General features: G+C 33.5%; 1 protein-coding gene across 1 annotated transcript; it reads left to right on the top strand.

Annotated features, from left to right (window-relative positions):
* The first annotated feature begins 12421 nt into the window (after positions 1-12421).
* LOC133287260 (uncharacterized) lies at positions 12422-13585 on the top strand. The gene has a single exon (XM_061484829.1). It carries the CDS (start codon positions 12708-12710, stop codon positions 13341-13343), a length of 636 nt encoding a protein of 211 aa, XP_061340813.1. The 5' UTR covers positions 12422-12707; the 3' UTR covers positions 13344-13585.
* The last annotated feature ends 1364 nt before the right edge of the window (positions 13586-14949 follow it).

The following is a 14949-nucleotide window of genomic DNA, read 5'->3' as shown; positions in this document are numbered from 1 at the left end:
CTGATCATTAATTTATAAATGAATGAGATTTTTTACATAACAATATAACATATCATAAAAAAATAAAATATGAAAAAATTTATTTTCACTTCTAATTGACATCGAAATTTGAATGAACGAACAACAGATATTATGGGAGATTGATTTTCATTAATTGAAAAAGTTTCTAGGAGTAAAACATTTTTTTTTAATAAATCACATGTATTCAAGAGGTAATCATATTCGAGCCGAGAATATTCACAACTATTTTGGAGGGGACAAAGACTAAAATGACACATTTTGAAAAATAAATTATCCAAATATTACATTTCAAAAAAAATGTATCACCTAAAAGAACATCAATTGTCATAAATAACAGTTCATGACATATTGTTTCTGACGGTGGCCCCTATCCGCACGACACGTGACAAATAGACAATATTTTTTTACACAGTTAAATTATTGTTTTGTCAAATATCATCTGGACAAAGATATGCTGTCAGAAACAGCTGGTCCTAGACCTGCTATTTAAGACAACAGGTCCTAGACCCGTTATTTCTTATAATAGGTCCTTGTCAATATTGTTATAGAATAATATAAATAATTAAAAAGACTCTCACCGAACACTTTAAGATTTTAGGTTGAATTGATTTTTTATCAAATTGTGTTTGTACTTTCATGTTTCAAATCCAAAAGGCTCTTGCATGGGGTGTTAGAGAATAAAATAAACTATTAAAAAAATCTTTATTCAACACCTTAAAATTTTAGATTGAATTAATCTTTACACAGATCACAATTGAGAAACTGGAGTTGATGAAACTGATAATAAATCTTGAAATGTGGCATTTTAAATGACTTTTTCTGATACGTGACATTTGAATAATTCATTTCTCAAAACATGTTATTTTGGTTCTTATCCCCTACTTCAGGTAAAGGAAAAAGTGTGCATCATTTTGGTTCTCAAAACATTTGAATAATTCATTTCTCAAAACATGTTAAGTATCTAGTAACAAGCATGTTGTAATAATCAACAATGTTCTTTTGTCCATTATAATTCAATATTTTTAAAAAGGGAAAAGTGTGTATCATTTTAAAGGATAGAAAGTTGTATCATGTTAAGGGTTTGTTTGGATGGGAATTTTTTTTCTTCAAAAGTTGCTTTTTTTAAGAAAAAAAAGCACTTCTCGAAAAAATTCTTTTTGGATGCCTGCTTTTAAAAAAAGCATAAGTCATAAAAAAAGTCAAAAACCTATTTTTTTCTGAAGCTAAAAATTTTAGCTTTTAAAAAAAGCAGAAGTCAAAAGCCAAAATAGCAGTAGCTTTTATAGAAAGTACTTTTAAAATAAGAAAGTGATAAAAAGGACTTTCTTGGAAAGTCAATCCAAACGACCTCTAAGAGAGAGAAAGAGATAGATAAAAGAGGAGAGAGAGTTGATAAAAAAAATAAAGGTGTGGGTCTAACCTCTTTGTGAGAGTAAGAGGATATAAGTTGTGTCTTTTAAAATGATAAATACTTTTCCCTTTTAAAAAATACTAAAACAATTCAAAACTAAAAAAATTATCAAAATAATGCAATAAAATGCATATTGGGAGAGTACATTAGCCACGGTCAATTTATTACAATTCAACTGTGGCTAATATTTATTCAAGAAAGTAGAATAATCTGCTGAGCTAACCTATTACACACAAGTTCCAGCTCTCATGTACCAAAGCCATGTAGCAGTGAAACTCCCTTCTCAACTCATTCTCCACGTGGACCATCTAATCATCAAAGAAACGAAACAAATGCAGTTAATCTGTTAGAGTAATTAATGGAGTTAGTTAGATTTTGTTAGAGTAATTAATGGAGTCAGTTAGATTCTGTTATGCATCATTAGGCTCCTTTTGTTAGTTTCTCTTATCAGTATCAGATCATGTTGATCTTGTATATATAGAGTTAAGCCTTGTATTATTATTCATTCATTCAGTTTTAATAGATCAAGCTAAATTCAATATGGTATCAGAGCTCTAATCAGAGCTCTGGTATTTTGCCTCAGAACCTTACTTTCGATCCTTCTTTCTTCCTTTCCTTCTTCCTTTCTTGAAAATCCTTCGTTCTTCAACAATGGCAAATCAGGCCATAGATTCATCAAGTCCTTTCTTTATGCATTCAAATGAAAGTCCTTCATTGGTGCTAGTTTCTCCTCCGTTAACAGGAGCCAATTACCATACCTGGGCGCGAGGTATGAAAGTAGCTTTGATTTCCAAGAATAAACTTGGATTCATTGATGGAAGCATTGAAGTTCCAAGTACAGAGGATCCAAATTTTCCAGTCTGGCAACGCTGTAACAATATGGTTATGGCTTGGATTCATCGTTCCATTTCGGAATCGATAACAAAGTCTATAATATGGATTGAACGTGCTCGAGAAGCGTGGCTGGATCTGCAAGAACGCTTCTCTCAATCTGATTTGTTTTGTACATCGGATCTGCAAGAAGAAATGTATAAATTGCAGCAAGGATCCAAGAATGTAACTGAATTTTTCACTGAGCTGAAGACTATGTGGGATAAGCTTGAAAACCTCAAGCCATTGCCAACATGTAGCTGTCCAATTCCCTGTGTTTGTGGAGAAATCTCCAAAATGCGAGATTACCGTGAACGTGATCATGCAATCAGATTCTTGAAAGGATTAAATGAGCAATATGCTCCTGTTCGTTCGCAGATTATGCTAATAGATCCTTTACCGAACGTTAACAAAGTCTTTTCTATGATTGTGCAGCAAGAAATGCAATACTTAGTTGAAAATCATACTAATGATTCTGCAGCTACTCAAATTCTGAATATCAACAGAGATTGTAATTATGTTCCTTCTGGTCGAGGAGGATTTAACAATGGTGGAGATCGTAACTTTGTTCCTTTCAATCGAGGAGGCTTTAATAATAGTGGTCGATCTGGCAGAGGTGGCCTTGTTAATCGTGGAAGAAGTTTCAACTACGGAGGAAGAAACTCAGCTCCCAATCGCATGTGTACTCACTGTGGTAAAGGAAATCATACTGTTGATACTTGTTTTCATGTTCATTGCTTTCCACCAGGCTATAGAACAAGAATTAATGATCCACACGCAGCAAATGCATCAATTCATCAAGAAGTTGATCCAATTATACCAGAAAGTCTAGGAGTTAATCTTTCACAGACTCAATATCAGCAGATTATGGAGTTGTTGCAGAATTCCAATGTGACTCAGAATGATGTACCAGTACATGCAATAAACTCAGCCACTGTTTCAAATGCAAAAACAATTTCACAACCAAATTCCTCAGGTGCACAATGGATAGTTGACACAGGTGCAACTGACCATATTACACACATCAAATCTCAATTTTCTTCATTACAAAAGATTAACCCAATTGCCATAATTTTACCCAATGGATCACGCATTATTGCTAATCATTCTGGCACAATTGTACTATCATCTAGACTAACCCTTACTGATGTTCTTTACACACCTGAATTTCATGTGAATCTCATATCTATATCAAAACTTTCTAATTCTCTTAATTGCTCCATTACCTTTCTTGATACTTGCTGCCTTATTCAACATATAAGTACCCAACTGATGATCGGTACTGCTGAGCTCAAGAATGGTCTCTACGTGATAGTTAACAACGTGGTCAATACAAGTCAGCACAATCAACTTTCTCATGGAATAAAGTGCAATGCATTGAATAAAGACGACTCCACTCTATGGCATCAACGATTGGGTCATGTTTCTGAAGACGTTTTACGCACTATGTCTCAGCAAATGTCTTTTATACCCTTTATTCATATAAATCCTTGCGATGTATGTCATCTCGCTAGACAGAGGAGATTACCTTACTGCACAAGTTTTAATAAAAGTAGCAAAGTTTTTGAGCTTTTACACGCTGACATCTGGGGTCCTTACTCTGTAGCTTCAATCCATGGACATAGATATTTTCTTACATTAGTGGATGATTTCAGTCGATTCACTTGGATCATTTTGATGAAAACCAAAACTGAAACACGCTCACACCTGCAGAATTTCATCATTTTCATTGAAAATCATTTCCATACCAAGCTTAAGACATTACGCAGTGACAATGGCCAAGAGTTTCTGATGCGTGATTTCTACATCCAAAAGGGAATTTTACACCAAACAAGTTGTGTAGAGTGTCCTCAACAAAATGGGATTGTTGAACGTAAACATCAACACATCCTAAACACAGCATGTGCTCTTTATTTTCAAGCCAAACTTCCCAGCAACCTTTGGAGTTATGCTGTCACTCATGCCATTCATTTAATCAATAAAATTCCTTCTCCCAACCTTGCCCAGAAATCACCCTTCTAATTACTATATGGAACTCCTCCTACTTTAACTCACCTCAAAGTCTTTGGATGCCTCTGTTATGCATCCACACTTCAATCAGGCCGCACTAAATTTTCCCCAAGAGCAAGAAAGGCTGTGTTCATTGGATACAAAGAGGCCACCAAGGGTTATCTCCTATATGACCTTAGCTCTCACAATTTATTTTTATCCTGAAATGTCACAATTCTATGAAACTCACTTCCCTTTCCATGCAACACCAAACCCAGATACCATTCCCTCTCCTTTACAAATCCCACCCACATAAGACACTCATTTGGCAGCAGCAAAACGTGTTCTTCGATATTTGAAAGGGGTACCTTCCACTGGTTTATTTTTCCCTTCTCATTCTGATCTCACGGTCTCTGCGTTTGCTGACTCGGACTGGGCTTGTTGCCCTGATACCAGAAAGTCCATTACCGGTTATTGTGTTCTCATTGGAGCATCCCTCATCTCATGGCGTTCGAAGAAACAATCCACCATTTCTCGCTCTTCTTCTGAGGCGGAATACAGAGCTCTTGCAAGCTTGACATGTGAGCTTCAATGGCTTCAATATCTCTTCAATGATCTTCACATCCCTTGGTCACGACCAGCATCCGTATTCTGTGACAGTAGGTCTGCCATTTACCTAACTAAGAATCCTATATAATGACCCTAACTGGTAAATCTTAGTTAGAGATTTAATTTAAGGATTTAAATGCCATAATTAGATTCAGTGAGCGATTTCGAGTATTTTGACTGTAATCATGACTATGTTATGAACAGTGCGTTCTTCCGGAGAATTTACAGTTTTGTGAATTAACCGGTAGAGCTTAAATGAGCAAAATAATTTTAGGAACATAATTTGATAATTCTGACGACAAATATGAGTTCAGAACGAAAAATTGTATAGTCTGGCACTTTCCATGAAAATCTCGTGAATAGTGTTTCTACCGGGTATTTTGTATTGTTGTTTAAGCAACCGGTAGAGCCCAGAAACAAATAATTGATGAAATAAGAATAAGAAAGTCCAATATATGCCAAGCAAGTCAATATAGGCCCAAGAAAATGATAAGTTTATAAGTTTAAGTTTCATAAGTAAATGAAGTACAATTAGTGATTCACAGTGCATTTAGTCAAAAACGGTGCAAAAATCATACTGTGAATTATGAATATTGTTTTGTAAGAAATAAAAAGTAATGTAAATGATTTTAGAAAAATAAAAATATGTCCGTAGCTTTAAGTTAATTCCGGGTCCGTTTAAGTAAAAACATGCGTAGGAAAAACATCCGGTAAAGCCACATAGGCTAAAAAGTACATTAAGTGACTCAAAGTCACCACTTTTCCTCACACTCTCTCTCCCTCTTCCCTCCCAAACCGTGACAGCCATGGAGAATAGAGCTTAGGGCTTGTTTTGATTTTTCTTTGATTTCTCCATGATTAAGCAACCAAATCTTTGACCCATTATACCAATCTCATAGGAAATCATCCAAGGAAGCTATTCCACCCCTCCATTTGAGCTGATTTCGTTTGTGGAGGGAGATATCCATCACCCTATTTTCGTGCACTATTCATCCAAGGTGGAAAAAGTGAGTTTTTGATGGAGCTTGGCTTGGAGGTTGCTTTCTAGGCTTTGGGAAGTTGATTAATGGTAAGAAACTTTTGTTTCCATGATGTTATTTTGATGGTTTGTGTCATAGAAATTGTGAGCATGTGTTGGTGTGAAATAAATTAGTTTAAAATTTGAATTGATGATGGATTGATGATGTGTTGGATATAGGAATATGGAATAAGCATATGAACATGTATAAAAATTGGAAAAAAACCCATGGTGACATACCCTAGATTTTGGCCTTGATAGGGTAATTAGGGGTGATGCGCAAAGATTTATTGTATGTATTGGGAAGGTTTAATGTGCTTGAATAAGAGGAAATTTGATGAGTTAGTAAGAATGTTAAATTTGAAAGAAAATCCTTTGAAACATACCCTTGATGTTTCGGCCTTGAAGGATTTAAAGAGCTTGAGATTCCCAAAAAAAATTAAATAGGAACTTGGTATATATTATATATTTATGTACGTGTAGTTGTTAAATTAAGTGAGGAAAATGTATTGTAAAAGAGAAGGATCCTTGGAAATTCCCTTAAAGGAGTCGACATATAGGGTGTTTAGGGAAAGATGTTGTCATATTTTATTTTAATAAAATATGTGTGTTTCAAAGTATGAAAATGATAAGTCATGAAGTGAAATGGTTTGAAAAGAAATCATGGAAAAATATATTGATTTCCTAATTTTAGGCCCACGGTCCTTTAAAGTAAAATGCTATGATTTATGTTGGAAATTCGTAAGGGAATGGATGATTAAATTAAAGAACACCAACGGTTATAAAGAGGTCTAGACTTGTGTATTGGCATAGGATTGGCAAAAATGCAAAGAAATGAAAAGAAGCGATAAAATGTATGCCTTATGTGAAAGCTAGGCATGATGGCATTTTATTAATTGGTATTTGTGGATTCTTGCTCTAGGTGTACCTAGGGACTAAAAAGGAATCAGAATCTCTTGAAGATATATAAGTAACTTGTGCAGCAAGTAAGGGTATTGGTAAAGCTTCAAGAGGTAAGCTCTATGTTTAAGGAGTCTTTTCCTGCTTGAGTGCTCCACCATGGTTAGTGAACTATGGTTGGACTGTATGACTGTGATTTAGATGCTTTGTATAGATGCATTCATATAGAGTTAATTGATATCATGATATGTTTTGCTCTGATATGACTTCTGTAATATGGTTTTTGTAACAATCTCTGGCCATTGATTGTATTGTACCCTGATGTCCGCTTTGGGGTCCTCCCTCGGGACTAATGGTGTACGCCTCTGATGTGTCTGGTTCCGCTTTGGGGTCCTCCCTTGGGAACACGTGCGTTGATTTCCGCTTGGGGTCCTCCCTTGGGAATGACGGCGCACATCTCTGATATGATATGGATATATGTTCTGTTCTGTTATGATATCTGTTATATGTTGTATTTGTATACTCTGTATCTGACTTTCATGCAGGAGTGAGCCAGGGGTATGGAGAATTCTCTATAAACCTGGAGCTTATTGAGATTTGTAATCTCACCCCTCGTTGGGGACATATTTTCAGGTGCCCAGATTCCCGGTGAGTCCTCACTAATAGGGACGCGACACGTGGCTGAGGCAGTTGACGGATCGGATTTTGAGTGGCTGTAGGCTACTAATTTTTGGAAGTATATTCATGTCATTTTGTATTTCCGCCTTTGATGGATCATGACATTGATCCTTTATTTTGTATATGGCCTGTATATGTTTTGTACATGTCTGTCAGTTTGATGCATGTACATTTGAGTATTCAGGCACATTATATGATGAGGTAGTATTCAGATATGTTTACGTGTTGGATTGCATGCTGTTAGATATAGTGGCACTAAGCCAAGTTATGCATGCGCCCATGGATGGGCATTTGATTATAATTGTATAAACTGTTTATCAGGAAATGCTTCTGTGTGGGATTGGAAAATCCCCAGTTGTCCGATTTATAGAGGAAACTCTGCCCGATTTTCGTTTACGACGAATGAGAATTAAGTTAGAAAAAGAAAAAAGTTAGCTCATATTTTCGTAAGTTAAGTCTTTCGCTGTTTCTGTTTATATCATGTGTATGTTAATTGAACCGGCTCGAGACGGGGATGTTACATCCTACGTTTCATGAGTGTTCCAAACATATCGACATTGATTGCCACGTGACTCGTGAGAAGCTTCAATCTGGTTTACTTCACTTACTCCCTATTTCCAGTGCACTACAACTTGCTGATGTTTTTACTAAACCATTGGCTCCTTCACTGTTTTCTGGATTCATTTCCAAGATGGGATTGCTTAGTATCCACACTCCAGCTTGCGGGGGGGTATTACACACAAGTTCCAGCTCTCATGTACCAAAGCCATGTAGCAGTGAAACTCCCTTCTCAACTCATTCTCCACGTGGACCATCTAATCATCAAAGAAACGAAACAAATGCAGTTAATCTGTTAGAGTAATTAATGGAGTTAGTTAGATTCTGTTAGAGTAATTAATGGAGTCAGTTAGATTCTGTTATGCATCATTAGGCTCTTTTTGTTAGTTTCTCTTATCAGTATCAGATCATGTTGATCTTGTATATATAGAGTTAAGCCTTGTATTATTATTTATTCATTCAGTTTTAATAGATCAAGCTAAATTCAATATAACCACTTACGCATAAGGTGGTTAATTAAGATTACGCCACTTGGCAACAACTGATTCAATCAATGCCTAAATGTGCACCAATCTCATACGTGAGTTAAATGTGCATTTTCGATACATATTTTACTGTATTATTTTAAGGGTTTGGTGTTTGTCATTTTAAATAACATAAGTTATGTCATTTTAAGAAAGAGATAGACACAAAGAATAAAAATCATGGGAGAGAAAGTGAGTGGTTTTTTTTTAATTTAAATTTTAAATAAAAAATATTTTTTTGTGTCTATCTCTCTTTTAAAATGACATAATTTTATGTCATTTAAAATGATAAACACTTTTCTCTTATTTTAATAATTCTTTTTAGTTTTGAATTATTTTAGTGTTTTTTTTTTTAAAAAAAAATGGCATTTAAATGGTTAAAAAAACCCATTTTATTTTGTTTCCCCCCGGCCCCTAAAATGCTACTTTAAATATGGTGCCCTTCGGGTCTTTACAGGATAAATGATGACAACTATTAGACCCATATTTGGTTTACAGTTTGCATCCTCCAAACCATGGTTTGAGGGGTACCAATATAGTTTCACTTTGCCTAATACATGTTTGGTAAAACCTTTATTTGAGAAGAAAAAATAATTTTTTGCTTCTCCTTCATCGAAACTCAGTTTTGCCAACTCAAAACCAAACATGACCCGATCCTCAGAAAATTTTTAGCCTCTGTGGAGTAAGAAGAAGTCAGTCTCGCACATCTTGGACTCCCTTCACAACCACAAAGTTTTCAATTGACTCTGGCTGAGTTTGAATTTTGAAAGAAAGAAAATTTAGCATATTCTGTCAAACATGGTGTGGACTTTTTGCGAGGATATTGCCTTCTTCTTCTTTTTAGGGGGTATTTATTCTCTTGCATTAAATAAGATTTAGCGTGGTCAAAGTTAATCAAATAGTTTTGGTTGTTAAGTTCTCTTAATTAGTAAGCATTTGAATAAGGGAGAATTATATTCGTACATGTTTCGCTTTTTTTTTTTTTTTTATATTGATGAAGTTTCACATTTTAAAATAATTTTTTATAATTTAGTTTTTTTAAAAAATATTTCTTATATTTTAAAAAAAATTTAATTAGGTCCTTACTCTTTAATAGTTATTAATATTTTTGTTAAACTATAAAATTCATTTAAGAAGTCAAATAAAATATACTAACTTATTCAGTTAGCTGTTATTTTGTGAAATATAAATTTCTGCAATTTATTTAAATTTTTTTAATAAATCCTCATAATTTAATAAAATTTAATAGATTTTTCATAGCTATTAATGAGTAAGGTTTATTTTAAAAGTATTTATTGAAACAATATTAAAATAACAATATAAATTAATAAATTGTTCAAAAGGTATACGCATAATGTGTATGAATGATAGTAAATGAAAGTATCAATAGTCTTTTATTAACTCCAAGGGTAGTTAAGTAAATTTGGGAGTGAGAGTACCTGTTTTTTCTCCTCGGATAGAGGATTAGTCTCATCCTTCTTTAAGTGGTGAAACTTAATGTACTCGTTCTTCCAATAAGGGGTAGCCTACAGGGGATTGGTCTCATCTTTCTTTTAAGTGGCGAAACTCAATGTACTCGCCCTTCCAATAAGGGATAGTCTACGGGACTGTACTTCGAGAATAAAGTGACCGAAGGAGATTGGATGAGAATACATTTAATATATACCAAAAAAGAGAGAGAAAATAGACAAGAACGGAGGTCTCTCCCAAATTCATAATAATAAATGTTTACGATAGTTATCCTACCAAAAAAATATATATTCAAAATAGATGAAAATCAAAAAATAAAAGTTAAGAAAAATCGTAACAATAGTCCTTAAAATTCAATTTGGTATAAAATTTAGTGTGTTATTTTATTGCATTTCTCTTTATATTATAAGAAAGAGAATTCTAATCCCTTTTTATAAGCAATGAAATTCGTCTTTATGTGACAGCTTATTTTAATTCATTACGAAATTTAGATCCGTTGATTTGGAAATCAAGTTATTGCTCCTTTTATTTACTTGACACCAAATAAATTGTTATTTTGTCCTTTTTAAATGATAACGAAACTTTCTTCTTCTTCTTTACTCTTTAGACTAACTTTCTTCTTCTTAACCACCGAAAAAAAAAACTTTCTTCTTCTTTGTCATCCAAAATTTTAATTCATTAAAATTTTCCTTTTATTAGTTATGTTACACTCAATCTAAAAAGGTATTTTCACTATTATTACTATAATAAATAATCCTGTCATTTTACAGCATTATATAGTTTTTATACTAATAGAAGATTTAATGTTTTTTATACTATAGAATATAAATTTATTTCCAACACACATAAAAGTGTATATGATCAATAAGAAAAAAAAATATAGAACTTATATACTTTTATATGTATATAAGAGATAAGTTTATCTTTTACAATATGATAAATATTAAACTCATAAATATATTGTTAAAAATTCTAACCGTGGTCCGTGGACCGGACTGCATATTCTTGTTTCAAAGGCCATAGAATGTCGTGTTTACATGGAAGGTTGAATTGTGTATTTTTTTAGTAATGATTGAATTGTGTATTTGAATGCAAGGAAAATATAAATCACATCTAATTATAAAATCGATTATGATCTTGAACTTTCATGGTCAACATAAAAATATTCATGGTTAGTTCTAGATTAAACGTCAACTTAGATAAATGAAAAAAAATTGCCATTGATTCTTTTAAAAGATAAGATTTCAACATAAATAAAACTTCTTTTGTTAACTTCTTATTCCTTAAGATAATAAAAACAACATTTTGACATAACATCGGACTAGGGAAATTTATACTTGGCCATTCACTTACCTCAAAAAATTTCTTACCTCAAAAGTCGAGTTTCAAAGCCAGCATTGTAAATGGAATTGGATCAGATTAGCATGAAAACATCAATTATTTTTTATAAAACAAAGATAATAACGGGTAGAGAATTGGGAGAGCAAATATTATTTTATTTTTGAAATAAAATTTAATTTAGACAAGGCGCCCCCGTGTAAAATCGATAAAACTATCAAGTTTAACAAAAAAAAAGATTATAATAAATTATATATTTTTCATCAATAAACCTGGCTTTAGTAAGAGGGAAAGATCCATTAGATAAACTATGGAAAAGCAATATACTGATAAACGATATGGAATCCTTTTTTTTTTTTTTTTTTGAAGTGCATGTAGAATCCTTTTAATAATAATAGATCTAGGTGACAAGTTCATGTGAGCGGGTAAAAAAGTCGATAATAAGCCAAACGAATCCCACCAAACAAACCCTAATTGATCATACGACGTACTTGCGGCAGTTGCAGCCGACATTATTAAAACATTACTTCGAGTGTGTGTGTGAAATAGGAAAGAGATACAATGGGATAAAAATGTCGGAGCCGTTCGGTACACGTATTTTTGGATTTTTGAGAAGCTAAATTTTTTAAAAATTTAAATTTTCAGATATTATTGTAAACTGAATGTAAAAGTTATATTTTTAAAAATCGAGATTCTTGGATAAATAAAAAAATTTCCTATATCAAACGTCCCCTTAAAGTAACATAATTTGCTTGTTATGTTGAGTGAGAAAATTTTATTTCATATCCATAAAAAAAATAATAGAACTTAGTTTTTTTTAGTAAATTTTATCCATTTTTTTTAAATATTTCATAAGATAAATGCAACATGAAAAATTATATTTTCAAATTTATTATTATTTTTTAATTTATCATTCACTACATTTATTTCTGTATTTTTTTATAACATGAAAAAAAATTAAAAAAAATCCAAATCCGTGTAAGAAAAAGTGTTCGAAAACCAGACCTAAAAAAGAAGACAGGGACAAATCAGAGAGACATGGGTCCCATCGTAAGAGTGCCCCAATACGGCATCTCCAAGTCTCGCGATGCACTGGAACACACCCCTACCCCAAAATCTACGTCACCAACTCCAATAGCTAGCGACTCTCTCTCTCTCTCTCTCTCTAAATTCTATACTCAGAAAAAAAAAAAAATACCTCTTCAACCCTTCAAAGTCCAAACCTTTCTCCCGTTTTCTTTCTCTCTCTGTTCAGCGTTAGATAAGAAGAGTATCAACACTTTCTCTCTCTCTCTCTATAGCTCTGTCTCTTTGTTCAACCATGAAGAAGCTCTACCATAAAGCGACGGTTCATCCGTCACCGCCGGTCATCTCCGACCAGCTGTCCTTCCTTCCGGCCACCATCCTCACCCTAGCGGCGGCGCTCTCGCCGGAGGACAGGGAAGTCTTGGCCTATCTCATATTTTGCTCTTCCGCCGCCACCCCTCCTGCTTTCGCCAACTTTTCCGGCAACTCACGGAGGGGCGCCAACAAGAGCGCCGTCGCTAAGGGTTCCGTGGACGGCGATCACTCCCCTCTGTTCAACTGCAGCTGCTTCAATTGCTACACGAGTTACTGGGTTAGGTGGGACGAGTCACCGAATCGCCAGCTCATACATGAGATCATCGATGCGTTCGAGGATTGGTTGGCGCAGAGTAACAAAGGTGGGAAGAAGGGTAACGGAAAGAAAGAGAAGAGGAACAAGAAAGGGTCTAATAAGAACTCGGGCGAGTTGAAGCGGGCTGAGTTAATGAGTTCGGCGAGTAGCGAGTCAGAATCGGTGGGGGAGAGTAGTACGAGTGACGGTGGCGGTGGCGGTGAAGGTGGTGGTGATGGGGTTGTTGCTGAGGAAAAAGGGTCGGTGAGAAGGTTCATGAGTTTCGTTGGAGAAAGGATTTGGGGTGGTTGGGGACAGTGAATGAATTTGGAAGAAAAAATAAATAAGGTAATTTAGTTAAAGAACAAGAAGAAAGGAAAGGAAAAGAATAGGTAAGGTAGGTTTATACTTCTTTCCTTTTTTTTTTTGTTGTACATTAATCATTACCCTGCAATGTTAAAAAAATGGAGTGGATGTTTGGTTTTATGAACCAGGGGATTGGTTTTGTTATATATAATCAATCAAATCATATATATCAATCCACTTCTTTTTGTTTTGAATCTGTTCATTCTATTTTCAATTTATGGTAAAACGATGTTTTATTGGGTTAGTTTTGTGTCATTGTAAAAAGTTTATGAACAGGTTTTTCTTTTTTCCTGGAAGTTGTAGAAAAAGAGAGAGAGAGAGAAAGTTACTCCTCAATTTTTGGTACCGAAGACAGTTTTAATTGAGGTGAAATTATTTTCTGGTTCTAGCATTGTCAGTGTTTAATCTAGGTATTTAGTATAACTGAAGTATTAATGGTGTTTATTAGGGTCTTATTGATATGTTGGAGGTCAAAATTGGCAAATTTGTTTGCTTTCTTTCCTAATTAGATGATGTCGAAGTTGAATTTGACTAGTTCCTTTTTATGAGGAAATTTTCTAGATTTTAGTTGTCTTTATTTATCCCTTCTCTCTTTCCGTGAGGAAACTTACAAGCATACATGAATTTCAGGGAAAATTAAACCTTGATAAGTATATTGACTGGAAAGTGCATACTTAAATTTTTAGATTACTTAAAAAAAGTAAAATGCTCATTTGTTAGACATCTTGTGAGTTTGTTTTACTAATTTATATATATATTCTTGCCATAATGATGGGTCAGATTGACTACTTCAAAAACTAATTAAAACGTTTCATACTTGTTATCAAAAAAAAAAAAAAAAAAACGTTTCATACTGAAAATAAACCATAACTAAATTCTCTAGGCAATGGCGTGAAATTGTCTGAAACGATATCATCGAACCATGAAATAATGAAAAAAATTATACTCATTAATTTATTTATGATCATTTCACATTACAGCACATGTCGCATGAGAAGCTTAACAATTACATTTAATTTCATGACTTAATTTGCCCCTCCTTAAAAATTATGGGAAGAGCATTTTCAATGACATAATTTGCCCTTCCCAAAAATTCTGGGAAGAAAGCGGGGTGCAGCTGGTATTACGTTGGTTATCTGTGGTATATTTATATATGTAAGAGGATTTTATGAATTTTTTGTTCTTTATAATAATAATTAATACTAATATAACTCATAATGTAATTTTGAACTTGAGTTTAATTTTCACCGCTTTAAATGTAAAGAGTTTTTTGTAATTGCAATTTTCACATTATCACATCATTCAATAAATTCAATTATGAATACAATTATTTGAAAGTTATACTTTTAATAGCATATAATATGTAATTACACCACTCATAATTAAAGTCTTAAGTTTTATCCTTCTTTCTACAAAAGGATAATGATTCTCATTCATATTTTGTTTGTTAGTCGTAAAGACTTTTGTGGCATATGTACGACGACAGAAATCAAAATCAATGTTCGATTCAATTGACAGAAAACATGATAACATTTTGTATTTAAAAATCTTAAATAATTTA

The sequence above is a fragment of the Gastrolobium bilobum genome, unplaced genomic scaffold, assembly GCF_033153095.1.
Source record: "Gastrolobium bilobum isolate Gb01-03AN ecotype WA unplaced genomic scaffold, APGP_CSIRO_Gbil_v1 utg609, whole genome shotgun sequence".
NCBI classification, from domain to species: domain Eukaryota; kingdom Viridiplantae; phylum Streptophyta; class Magnoliopsida; order Fabales; family Fabaceae; genus Gastrolobium; species Gastrolobium bilobum.
This window is presented reverse-complemented; position numbering and strand designations above follow the sequence as displayed.